The 14,182-nt window shown below is 34.4% G+C and overlaps 1 protein-coding gene across 11 annotated transcripts in view; it reads left to right on the top strand.

The window, feature by feature from the left end:
- NBEA (neurobeachin) overlaps positions 1 to 14,182 on the top strand; it is a 741,630-nt gene that overhangs the window by 612,956 nt on the left and 114,492 nt on the right. For all 11 annotated transcript variants that reach the window (XM_005585622.4, XM_065533144.2, XM_065533146.1 and 8 more), the window contains one exon: positions 7,389 to 7,501. In XM_005585622.4, coding sequence (XP_005585679.2) covers positions 7,389 to 7,501 — 113 coding nt within the window. The remainder of the gene's footprint in view (positions 1 to 7,388; positions 7,502 to 14,182) is intronic.

Consider the following 14,182-nt stretch of genomic DNA (forward strand, 5'->3'; position numbering starts at 1 on the left):
GCTTCACTAATGCCGTGATTGAATACTTGTTAGTGCAGCAATTAGATTTGCCTGTTTTCCTGATTGGTGGACAGTGTGTATCCATTCATCTCTTATTATCAAATCACCCTTCAGAGTTCTCTTATGATCCTAAAATAAAGGATGCTCTAAAGATGTTAAGTTGTACCAGTATCACTTCAACGAACATGGGTCCTAAAATAATCATACTAGTTTATAACACTGTTTTAGGGATACAGTTATTGTTCAGGAAATATTTATTTCATTTGATTGATCGAAACTTAAGATTTATTGTTTCTAGATAGGATGTTAGTCTTCTTTTTGACGAACTGTAATTCTTAGGTAATCTAAAGCCAAGAAATGGTTGGCTTATATTTTGTCATAATATTTTTAAACATTTTTATTTGATATCAAGATTGAGAAAAAATAATAGTATTTTTATTATGTCTTTGTTTTGTTTCATTTTTCCTACTGAAACATTTCTTTGTTAATAATAAGAACTCAGAAAACATGGAAAGTAAGTTTATGATTATTCAGTGATTTATAATGTGCCAAACATTGTTCTAAGGTCTTTATATGTATTTGTTCATCTAATCCTCACAATAGCCCCATGAGTTAGGTTCTGTTCTTATCCCTATTTTACAAAGAGATGAGGTAGAGAGTAGCTAAATAACTTGGCCCAAGGCATAGGGCTAATAATGACAAAGTCAGGATTCAAACCTGGGCAGTTTAGCTCCAGAGTTTTCATTCATTTACTACGGCATACTGTTCCAGGATATTCCTGGTACCATACAACTTCACCTTCAGTCACCAGCCTTAACTTATTAACTGCTTTTAAAACCTAAATAATTAATGATTTAAAACAATTTTGTCATTTTCTTTTACATTTCATCAGATTAACCCTTTGAAGTTTATTTACTGTCATGACTCGTAGATACTGATATTCTAGCACTAGATCTGGGCCTGGAATTATTATCTTTAATGTAGAACCTAGCCCTGTTTTCAGTTAAGCTTTAGATCAAAAGAAAGAGACTCTGAGACAGAGATTTGCTTGAGGATTTTTACTGGAAAAGCACTTGGGATCAACATCTGTGGGGGAGTGAAGAAATTAGAACTGGGCAGAAGGAGGATTCAGACGTAAGTGTAGTTGTGACAAAGGCTTCAGTAGATCCCATGGGGTGCCTGGGCTAGGCTAACCATTCAAAGTTGTCTTGGCTTGAGGCAAGGGAGCCAGGTCTTCATTACCTCCACTCTGCAGCCATTGGATGCAGACTCCTGGGAAGGAGACATGACTTTGGATTGGGGACTTTCTTCTATCGATAGCAATTCTTGGAGATGGGCGTAGCTGAACACCACCAGCCATCAACACCACCAGCCATCAACGCTCCCAGGATCCACCATACCAGCAGTTCTCAGACTTCAGTGTATCCAAAGCAGGATTGCTAAAACACAGATCTTTGGTCCCCACCGCCATAAGTTCTGATTCAGTAGGCTTGGATTGAGCTGCAAGAATCTGCATTTCTAAGAAGTCTCCATTTGATGCTGATGTCATTGATCTAGGGACTACACTTTGAGAATTACTGCCCTGTATCTATATTCTTTAAAAGACATACCTAAAACTAATTTTATTAATCTTCATATAGCACTGTCAGTATCACACATTTTGACTCTTATGATAGGGCATCCTTAGCATTTTATGTGCATTTTGTCTTCCCAATGAGAAAAAAAGTTTTGCTCAGTAAATACCCATGAAATTAAGTTACTTAATATTTATTTTTGTAAATATTTGCAGGATTTTATGATCTATTATGTAAATTCACTAGAATTACTGGACAAGGGATTTTTAAACCTCTTGGATTAAAGAGAAGTATTACAGAATTGGAATCTGTTCGAAAAGATGAAACAATCTTTTCTGGCTTCACATGTTTAAAAATATAGGCCAATGTGACCTAATAAATTTCATACTTTCTATAAATATTCTCCACAAATATTCTATAAATAATTCTAAGACTTAGATTAAAACAGTACCAAACTCTACATTATTGGTTACTGTCTTGCACTCTCAGATTTATCTTTTTTCCCAAAAATATTATTTTAGTATGAAATACAAAGTACATTTTATGACCCACTTCTTAAGGTGTCTCATACTTGACCAATTTCACTTTTCTCCTTTCTAGATGCTTTTAAAAATAAGACTCTGTATACAGCACATGGTCACAGTATCATAGTATTAATGCATTATGCAGACTTTTTACACCCTCCTGTGGTATGTGTACATATGCATAACTGCATATAAATAAACTCACATTTACTGTATGTAAGTTTTGTAAACATACTTTACATAGTAACAGAAGCTTGTCAGATATTCAGGAAACATATTTAAAAGACAACTAAAATTCCATAAATGTGTTCTTAGGCTTTGTTTTATTCTATTTATAAATTTAATGAATGTTCATTTTAGAAAATTGGAAATACAAAAAATGGTAACTTTAAAAATTAAACCACTCAAAATTCTAACCGTAAATATCACAGTCGACATTTGGGTGATTTTTCTGTTTTTCTTTCTCTGTGTGTGGTGTATCATTGGGAACCTATAATGTATACAGGTTTGCTTTCTGCTTTTTCCATTTCACTAAATATTCTTTGAAGGCATGACTTTTAAAACTACATGAGAGTCCAGTTTAGAAATATGGCATAATTTATGTAACTATTTGTGAAACACTTGATTTTTTTTAAAGAACATTAAATTTTAGATGATTATGTAAAATAATCTTAATGATACTTAGAGTTCTACTTAAAATGTGGTTTCAACTTTCAGTTCCCAGATTGACCTGATTTCTGTTCGTTTTCTGAAAAATACAACCTACACCTTATTTTATACCTTTTTAGATAATATTATGGAAAAGATGTTGAAACCTGTAATTCTTGCATTTTAAAACATAGGAGAGTGACTGCTAACGTAGCTTTGTATAAATGATCCCCTGTTAAACTTGAGAATTTTTTTTTAAGCATTTTGAGTTGTTTTTCATATGATAGCTAATGAATTCAGCACGACTTCTCCAGCCCCAACCTTTTTCTCCTGTTTAGCATTTTCCACTTTTTTACTCTGTGATGAACAAGCCCTCCCTGGTTAATTATGTATATATTTAGCTACTGCATGTGTTGGGCTTATTATTGTCATCTAATTAGATGTAACTTGAACTGCTTGCTTCTAGAAAAATCATTAAAAATTCTTTCCTAATGACCTAGAGATGACAAAATGTCTGTAAAGTGTGAAGAAGCAGACAAGCACAGGAACATCGCTCTTAAAGAGTGTTAATCCAGATGCTGCAATCATCTAATTAAACAATATTTTGCTGTCATTAACATTTTCACCAAGGAATTGCAGTTATAATTTCTTTGTCAGCTGTCTCTAGATCACTTTACCTTCAAAACCAAAGTGCCATATAAAAACATTAAATTGGATGGTTTAATTAAAAAGTTTTTTTTTAATGAAGAAACATATCCAGTGATTCTGAGATCTCATTTACTGTGTTTCACTTTTATTATTTGAGTAGATTAGTGTCATAGGCTTGCAGTATTTAATATTCATCTTCTAAGATAAATTCTTATAAGCATAGTTAGCAAAATAAAGTGTACATATATATTTATATGTATACACATATACATACACATATATATACACACACACAAATATATATATATACTTACCACTGCTGGAGAAGGAAAGGACCCTACCAATTATAGCACCAGTGTATTTACTAAATATCAACTATCCTAAAGAAAAAGCAAAACAATTAGTAAATAAATATCTAGGTATGCCAGAGCCTAACAAGTATTACTTTGGAAATATCTCACTTTTTGGATGATTTAATGAACAGTATTTTTTTTTTCATTTCACAAAGATGTTCAGTAAAGTAATTAAAGGAGTAATGCTAATTCATGATTAAAACATATCAATGCAAAACCCCAAAGTGCCACTTAGTCACTCTTTTTTTTCCATGTAACATTAAATACATTGTGCATTTTTTATTAAAATCAAATACATATATGACTGTCCATTTTGATAGGCTCTTATGCAGAAATTGTTATTAAAAATAAGCATTAATGTCATATTTATTTATAAAGTTTATTATATTTATTAGAATTAAAATAGTGCTATAAACCTCTGCTAATTTAAAAATTACTAAAATTTTCTTCTTAGCACTTATTTTCAAAGGACCACTCAAAGATTATTTAAAGTGAATTGCAAAAAACAAAATGCAGGACAGAATAATAGACATGAAATATGGTTACTGGCATCATTCATTTTATGTATACGTGTGTGTGCATTTTTAAATAATGCTTTTCTTCTTTGTATTTCTTTCTAAAAATAGCATTATATCTTTTTTTAACTTTTATTTTAGCCTCAGGCGGTACATGTGCAGATTTGTTATGGGGTAAATTACATGTCACGGGTGTTTGATATACAGATTACTTTGTCATCCAGGCGATAAGCATAGTACCCAATAGGTAGTTTTTGGATCCTCACCTTCCTCCTTCCCTCTACCCTCAAGCAGTATCCTTTTCTTTCTTAGAAAATCATTTCTATTAAAAGGCTAGGGTCTTCAAATATGGTCTATATTTTTATGCTATTTGCATTTATACAGTACATTTAAATACTGTGTTTATGTAAATTGGCTTTTTATTTTAACAGTTTTCCTTCATATGTAAGTTATAAAACTTCATCAGAAATTATTTTAACAATTGTGGTATCTGATTTTCATCTATCAATTAATTTATTTAAGTAACATATGTTATATCTAGATAGGTAGCATCAGCATTATTCTGTTAAAAAATACACACTGGAATACTTGCTTTTCATTAAAATCTCCAGATTTTTAAGTAGAACAGTTCCCCTCAGAAAATGGAAGAGCTCTAAACTCTGCCATGGACCCATTTAGGATCCCAGAAGTAGCTCTGTCTAGCCAATCTGTACTCTTTGTATATATACATATATTAAAAAAAAAAAAAATGAGCCCTATCAGGTGTCCTAGGGTAGCATACATATGAACTATTGGTAATAAATTTTCAAGTTTAGAATTGTACAGCTTTTATTTTACAATATTGGTACTGTTTTAGCAGATTATTGTCATGTACCAAAGACTTTAATATGGCTCCAAACTCTCATTTAATCTCATTATTCTTCTTCACCATAGACTTAAATACAAGCAGGTTCATCGATTGCTTGAGCCACCTAGCTGCAGACATTTTCTTCTAGTTTAATGCAGACATTCACAGTATCATTCTCTCTCATATATACCTCTATGCCTTTGCATAATCCTCATCTTCTAAAGATAATGTTCTGCAGTTTTCCTTTACTTTACTTACGTTTGTTCATCTTCTGAAATTTGGATCATTTTATTCCATTTTTATCACATGCATATCCATTCCATCAACAAATATTTATTGGGCAGATGGTATGTGCCAACACAGAGAGATTACAAAAACAAACAAACAGCCCAGCCCTGACATTTATGAGTTTACAGACTGGTGGAGAGGCAGAGAAGTAAACGGTGATGTGTATCAGGTATAATAGAGGTCTGTATGAGAACTGTGGTGGGGCAACACAGGGGAAGCCCTAACCTAGCTGTAACCTCATCCCAGTAAATGCAAAGTGGAAGCAGTATTCTGCTGCCATTATCCACACCTATATTACATACTTACAGCAGTTTATACACTTAAAGCAATATGCAGTTTAGTTGTAAAATGCAAAGCTTCATATAATAAACAGATAAAATAGTCATCAATAAAATGTTTTCTAAATGTATTAATTAATTTGGTTTGGTGCTTACAATTGCAGATTTTAGTTCTTACTCAGATTGTAGTTCTTTTTTTTTATATTTCACAGTTATGTTTTCCAACTGCTATAAGAGCAGATATCATTTAATGTAATTTCCTGATGATGAACAAGATAATACCTGCAAATCTATATTACTGTGATAGTACATGTGGTGTGTGCAACCACGGCATACTGGATGAAATTCATATCACTAAATACCAGTGAAATAGCTGTTTTGTGTGAATTTTAATGGAAATTTAGAAAATTACTGATAATTGGATCATAACACATTTTTATAAAAAATAATTTTGTTCAACAAAACTTTTCTTAGGATCCTGTTTCTTTGATAGCCATTCTTTTAATTTCACCTGATCCTATGTTTTTTCAGTTCCAGTTTATGAGGGGGGGCACAGCTTGCTCCCCTAAACTTTCCACATTTCCAGTGTACCTCAATATCATATCTGAAGTGTTTAAGACATTCTACCAAAACATAAACAGACATACTCACCCTAAGATCCAGCAGTTCTTCACTCAGGTGAAACAACGTAAGATAAAAAAAAAAAAAATCATGAACTTAAGGAGTGAAAAAATGTATGATTGACATCTGCCTCTGTACTTTTTCATCCTAGCTTCAGAGTACTTCTGTCCACTTGCAAATTCTCTGCATTCATTCTTGATATAAGTTTAACATAGTATTCTGTGTACTCATAATTTCTCGATATATATTCATTATAATAGAATACCATCACAGCTGGGCATAGTGGCTCAGGCCTGTAATCCCAGCACTTTTGGAGGCTGAGGCGGGCAGATCACGAGGTCAGGAGTTTGAGACCAGCCTGGCCAACATGATGAAACCCCATCTCTACTAAAAATACAAAAATTAGCCAGGTGTGGTGGCATGTGCCTGTAATCCCAGCTACTCCGGAGGCTGAGGCAGGAGAATCGCTTGAACCCAGGAGGCAGAGATTGCAGTGAGCCAAGATCACGCCACTGCACTCCAGCCTGGATGACAGAGCGAGACTCCATCTCAAAAAAAATAAAAAATAATTAAAAGATAAAATAGAATACCGTCACCTAAGCTGCAAATGTGCAGGTCATTGGGGTGACTTCCTCCATAATTACTTTCAGGGCCTCTAACTGACAAGGCTCTGCTTCCAGGGTTGCAATATTATCTACATCAGCAGAAGAGAGATGAGATACACATGCAGGAAGTTTCAGTGGGCCAAGCCTTGAAGAGACTTTGCTCACATTCTGTAGATTAGAACTAAATCCCGTGGCCATAGCTACTTGTAAGGGAGGCTGAGAAATGTGGTGTAGCACAGAAAGAGGAGAATCAATTACAATAACCAGCCAGTAGTCTCTATCACAATCTTATAAATAGTAATTCTGGTTATGTTTTAAAACAATTGAATGAATTCACTTGAAAAGCATTGTTATCAGAGTTAAAGGTATGGTTCAATAAATACAAAGTTACTTTTCTTCTGAAATTCAATAGATGCTTTGTAAGAACAGAAACTATTTCATAAGCATTTTGTGTATACAAATTTTTATTTCTGTTTTTCTTTACTAGGACGGACATATAATGATCTGAACCAATATCCAGTATTTCCATGGGTGTTAACCAACTATGAATCAGAAGAATTGGACCTGACTCTTCCAGGAAACTTCAGGGATCTATCAAAGGTAACTTTTAAACATATAGAAGTCAGCTTTCTTCGTAAGGCTGTAGTCTAATAGTATTTCTGTCAGAGTATAAATAGCCAGTTAATGTTTGTAAGAAAGTGAAACTGGTTATCCTGACTTACACAGTCAGTTTCTAAATCTTACCAATTCTTAGCACAGGAATTAAGCTACAAGAAGATAAACTAGTACTAGCATAGGCAAAATGAAATGGGTATTTGAGAAATAGCACATGTAGGGAGAGGTTTCTCATATATCCTAGGCTTTAAAGTCTAGGTTTAAAACCTAAAATTAGTAGAAAATATGATGGCAGATCATTTATGTGATATATTCCTTAGATGATAAGGCATGTTATATTGACCATAAAATACACACATTGTAGGGAAATATAATACTGAAAAGAAAGTCAGTTTAGTTTATCAAGTTTCTATCTATATATGAGAAAGAAGATATGGTCCAAAAGATGGCAAGAAAATGGTGCATAACGGTAATAAGAAATAAAAGGCAAAATTTTTATTAGCTTACCTCGTTTATCCAGAGGAAACTACAGTGTGATACTGAACTGTTGGAAATTCAGTGAAGAACTGGGAACTAAGCCCAAAAAGCTGCTCTATAGTCTAAGCTTACACCAGAGGCTTGCCTTAAAGTTCATGTGTGTTAGCCGTAGTAAAGTCTCAGCCCATTGACTTTGAATGTATCTCTCTTTTCTATGAGACTTGATTGTCTGATTTAGCAATCCACAGAAAGTTGAAAGGTATTTGTGTATACATTTGGTTTTGGGGGGCAGGTCTAAGGGGCTAATGGACAAGAGCAGCATAAGCTCTGTGAATTAGGGAAACGTCATTACCGCCGATTTAAAATGAATCCCACAGATGGTTTTTAACTCAGCATGCCTGTGCCTGCGCCTTTTCTGGCCTTTGAAAGCTAGACTGTTAAACTTGCTCTTTGACAAAATCTTGTCTGCATGTATTTTATTTAACATTAATTGAATAATCATTACTTAGACATTATAAAATATATATACGATACAAATTCAGAGTATAGATTATCAGGTAGCATATTAAAACCTCATATGATGACTACTATTATGTCTATTGTATTATTTTTAAAACAAGGAAGGAAGTTCTTTTTCTTCGAAGTCAACTGGGATATTGTGTTTAAAGGAAACTTACAGACTGAAGCTCCTTTTTTCTCTCCATCTATTTATTCATTCTTTCAGTTGTTCAGTCAACAAATATTTATCACACATGTACTATATGTCAAACACTCTACAAGTGAAAGAGTGTACAGGAGTGAATAAAGCAGACATATTCCCAGCCACTTGGAGGGAGTTCAGCCCAGAGCAAAAATGAAAACTCAGATAGTTAACAGCAATATGAGAGGCCAGCATTTACGAGATAGGTTTAGTGGGGACTGTGCCTCACTGGGGAGTACAGGCTCAGCCTCGCTAAGACATTTGGACTCGAATGTTCTTGAAACCTAGCCCAGCCAAAGAAAATGTGGCACTCATTATGATTAGTATGATTTATAGAAGGCATTTATTTACCACATATTTGCTGGTAATCATAGATTTTTTCCATTTATCCGTGTAGGAAAAAATGAGTTAAAATAAATGAGGAAGTCACTGTTTCTACAGTAACTGAAGATATAAACATTTCAAGGTTCTTTTTTTGTTTTTTGTTTTTTTTTTTTAGATGGAGTCTCGCTCTGTCGCCCAGGCTGGAGTGCAGTGGTGCGATCTCGGCTCACTGCAGCCTCCACCTCCTGGGTTCAAGCGATTCTCCTGCCTCAGCCTCCTGAGTAGCTGAGATTACAAGCTCCTACCACCACACCTAGCTAATTTTTTTGTATTTTTAGTACAGACGGGGCTTCACTATGTTGGCCAGGCTGGTCTTGAACTCCTGACCTCATGATCCACCCGCCTCTGTGTCCCAAAGTGCTGGGATTACAGGCATGAGCCACCACGCCCAGCCCAGCCCACTTCAGGGTTTTTATGCTAACCTGTGTAATGTGTATTTCCTTTGGCAGAGCTTTTCCTTTTGTGCCTCACATGTGCTCCTCTAATTTTATATAGTGTCAAGTAAATAATACAGGTAAACAGATGGAGCCTAAATAAATTAGGCAATATGACTAGAAACTGTCGTTTTGCAAGCATGTAGTTCTTCATGCTGTGAACAGTGGAATCCATGAGCACTTAAAAGGTAGATAGCTTTTCTTCAAATTTTACTATATTCCATGCTTTAGCAATTTCTTCTTTCTATTCTGTCACCCTAGCATGATAGGAAAATGTTAGCAAATTAAAGCCTGTTGATATGTTAATAAATTACTTGTGCATTGTTCCCATGCTTCATTGAATTTCTTAATAGGAGCTTCTTACAAATGGGCTAGAAACCTGAGACTATCCTGTGTAAAATCCATCAATAAACAAGATTTTAATGTATGAAAATATATCTTATTATACGCCTAATGGGAAAATGACATTTGAAGTATAATAATATAATTGGAAGGAAAAACTACTATAGTGCAATATTATCACAATGAAGAGATGTCCACTAAGAAGCACATGAAATTCTTGTAGTTATAATCAATACTACAAATGAAAATATTAATGGAGAGTTTTACTCTTCAGAAGCTCAAGGAAGAATTGAAATACTTGAATGATATAACCAAAAGCATTCTAAAAGACCTCTAACAACAAGAGTAGTTGTTTCTAAACAAACACTGGGAGTCCTGATCCCAGTAATAATTCTTAGCAGTGAATAATTCTAGAATTTGTTTCAATAAACATGTGGTACCCCAAATAATTTCTATATTCTTTACTATATGAAAGAATTAAGAAACTATGAAATGTACAATGCCAAAAAAATAAATATTTATTTTCTTTCTTTATACCACCACATTACACAGGCTTCATGAAATTCTGTGTTGTATCAGTTGGGAAACTTTTGAATGAAAGTTTCAGAAAACACAGCTGAAATTGGCTTGAATAATAATGGGAATTGGGAAAAAAAATCAAGAGGTTGTAACTGGAACATGAAAAGAATGTAGGCCTCGCTCAAATATTTGTTTCTCTGTCACATATTGTGCAAACTTAAGATGTTTTCTAAATTCTCTGAACTTGTTTGCTCATCTTAAAAATGAACACAATCATACTTACATAATAGGGTTGTTAAAAGATTTTAACACCGTAAAGTAGTTAAGGCACCTAGTATAATGCCTGACACACAAGTGGCATTCAGTGAGTGGCAGTGACACAGCAAATTTCCATGATTGTTAGTTGAGAGTTCACTATCTTTGGTATGATTGACAAAAACCTGGTGAACGTTTGTTTGATTCCTGTGATTTATTTTTTATTCTAATAAAATTAAAAAGTAATGCCATTTAATAAAATATTTTGAATTCAATAAATAATTGTTTTATCATCTATTTGAGTTATCAAATTATCAAAACTGTAACATCAAAACACTAAGGTTATATTAAATGTTTATTAGAACTTTAGATGCACATTTATTTAGACTGAAATATTTTATATTTATAATATTCTTACTTCTTCTTTGGCCCACTTAATTGAACACTTGGAGAGCACAGGAGCAAAAAAAAAAGTTCTTTATCAGTAAGATTTTTTTAGACCTCTCATTTTATTAGACATCATAGGTTCAAGTTTTATTTATTATGTGTACAGGTTAGAGGCTATGTTTATTGTTTTACATGAGGGACAGCAGATGAAATAATCTGCCTTTGACCTATCTTTTCAACACTAACCAACAGTAGGTTTAGAGATTTCCTCCCCACTCGATTTATATAGATATTCCTTATGGAGATGTAACCTTATGGTGAAATCTATCTTACAACATGATATATGCTAGTGTTTCAGTTATTTACAGATACTCATATGAACTCGACTCTTAAAGTATAGTTTTTACATGACTTTGACGTGAAGCAGAGTCTTCTGCTCATTAAAGTGTAAATAGAATTTTCCTATTTCCCAGTCATGCCCTCTGATAAGTGAAATAGTTTCATCACAAAACCAAGTCCTACTAATATTGACATGAACATAAGACATCACATGCACACACCCATTCATCGAGTGGAAAAAATAGATTTTGTTAACACAGGAGTTGTTTGACTGACAGATGATGATAAGCATAACCATTTTCCCAAATTATTATGCCACTTAATAAAAGGAAGTGATAATGCCTTGAGGCTTTGAAATGTGATAATGCAAATGGATGCACTGAAGTGTGAATACTCTTCAACCATCCACCCTCGATACTGCCAAATGTCTATCTACCACATAGAAAAGAGTTTATATTGGTAAGGTGGGGAATCCACGACTCAGCAATCTAGAGCAAGTTCGTTTGTTTTGTTGTTGTTGTGGTTGTCGTTTTTGAGATGGAGTCTCCCTCTGTCACCCAGGCTGGAGTGCAGTGGCACAATCTTGGCTCACTGCAGTCTCCACTAGAGCAAGTTTCTATGGTTATTTTATCTTTCTTTTTCACCATAAGTTAACAACATCTGAAATGAAATTAATTCCATTTACTTGATCATAATCTACCTAATGCTTAATTTTAAACAACAAAACAGGAAGTATGGGCAAATACTAGGTGTGTTAGTAGTAGTTAGGATGATATAAAATAAAAGAAGTGTGAATGTGTAAATTTAATTATATACTATCTGCCAAATAACCCTGCTGCCAAATTTGAAATATTTGTTTCAATGTATGTTGAATGCTGCCTTAACATATAACCCACAGTATGTTGAAAATTGTTTTCATTAGACTTGCTTATATGGCAGTGCTGAGGGACAAGGTATTGATTGGCAGGATACTGTTTTAAACTCATGGGATATTCGTTTATTTAAATTAATACTTTTATTCATTCATTCTTTCTTTCATTACACAAGCATTTATTGCCACCTACTCTGTGCCAGACACTGGAGATACAAAGGCAATAAGACTTAGTCCATACCTTTAAGAAGTTACAGTCGTTTTTTTGTTTACCCAGTGACATATTAAGCTATTTTCCTTCTAATTGAAAAAATGGAAGGATCAAGAAAAGTGCAACTAAAAAGGTAGACTTCACAGACACTGGTAACCAGAAATAGTGAAGTGTTTTTGTGTTTGTTTGTATCTCCACTGTTGCTTGTTGGAGACATAATAGGGTGACAGGGAGCTTTATAGATTTATACAGAACTTCCAAAGCAATCCTAGGCTCTGTTTGCTTATACTAAATGTCTCTTTATCCTCTTTTCTTGTTCCTTCCCACTCAGCCAACTGAATCACCTTTTCAGAAAAAGAGAGGGAAAAAAAAGCCTATAGAGCCTGTTCTGCTTTGAAAATTTTAGGCTGTTGAAGAAGGAACTGAAAACAGCAGGAACACTGTTTAGTGTATACTCTTAGAAGAATCCTACCTATGGAAAGGAAAAGAGAGCCTGCTTTATGCACTTTAATTTCACCAGCCACATGTCACCTCTGTGTCTAAACCACAGCATTATCATGCAAAACTAGGTCAAATTCAGTCTCCTTTAACCTTTCTTTCCAGCTGAAACAGAATATTAAGCAGTTAGAAGTGATCTTGAAACTAATTTGTAGCCCCATCATTATCCTACTTAATACCTGGAAAACTTCTAGAACTGACACATGAAGATTTAAGATGCTCCACTGTTTGTAGGTGAAAGTGTTCACTTTTCACTAAGATACGTAAAACTCATTTTCTTGGGAACTATCTTGGGATAATGATAACAATAATAGCCAATATTTTGCATGTGTTTATTATATGCCAGGCATTGTGCTAAGCATCTTACATGGATTTTCTTGCTTTACCCTCACAACGCTGTGATAAATTGCACTGGTTATATAGATTGCATTTTCTTCCATTTGTTACCTATTATTTCTCCATAATACATAGGTAGGATATTCTTTTTAAAAAAAAAAAAAAAAAAAAAAAGCTAGTGATTAATTTCTCTTCTATATGCCTCTACCTTTTCTAAATGCCCTGGCAGTTTTTATACACTATCAAAAAAAAAAAAAAAAAAAAAAAAACAAGGAAAGAAAAAGAAAAAAGAAAAACTCTCCCTATTATCCAGTAAGAATGAGTTCTTTTAAAATATCCTGCACATTGCTCAGTCATGTCAGATATGAGCAGAGGAGTCAAAAGAAATGTGGTCAGTGAGCCATTCCACACCTCCAAAGCTTTCAGTCCTATGTGGGACTAGCATTCCTGTGGAAGTGCTTAAAGCTGGGTGTGGTAGCTCACGCCTGTAATCCCAGCACTTTGGGAGGTGGAGTCAGGAGGATTGCTTGAGGCCAGGAGTTTGAGACCAACCTGAGCAACATAGCCAAACCCTGTCTCTACAAAAACTTAAATGAAGTGCTAATAGGCTTTTTTTTTTTTTTTTTTTTTTTTTTGAGTTTCACTCTTGTCGCCCAGGCTGAAGTGCGATAGCGCAACCTTGGCTCACTGCAACCTCTGCCTCCCAGGCTCAAGCAATTATCCTGCCTCAGCCTCCCCAGTAGCTGGGATTAAAGGCTTGCACCACCACGCCTGGCTAATTTTTGTATTTTTAGTAGAGATGAGGTTTCACTGTGTGGGCCAGGCTGCTCTCCAACTCCTGACCTCAGATGATCCACCTGCCTCGGCCTCCCAAAGTGTGGGGATTATCGTCGTGAGCCACTATGCCCAGCCA

This window comes from Macaca fascicularis, chromosome 17 (genome assembly GCF_037993035.2).
Source record: "Macaca fascicularis isolate 582-1 chromosome 17, T2T-MFA8v1.1".
Classification (NCBI taxonomy): Eukaryota; Metazoa; Chordata; class Mammalia; order Primates; family Cercopithecidae; genus Macaca; species Macaca fascicularis.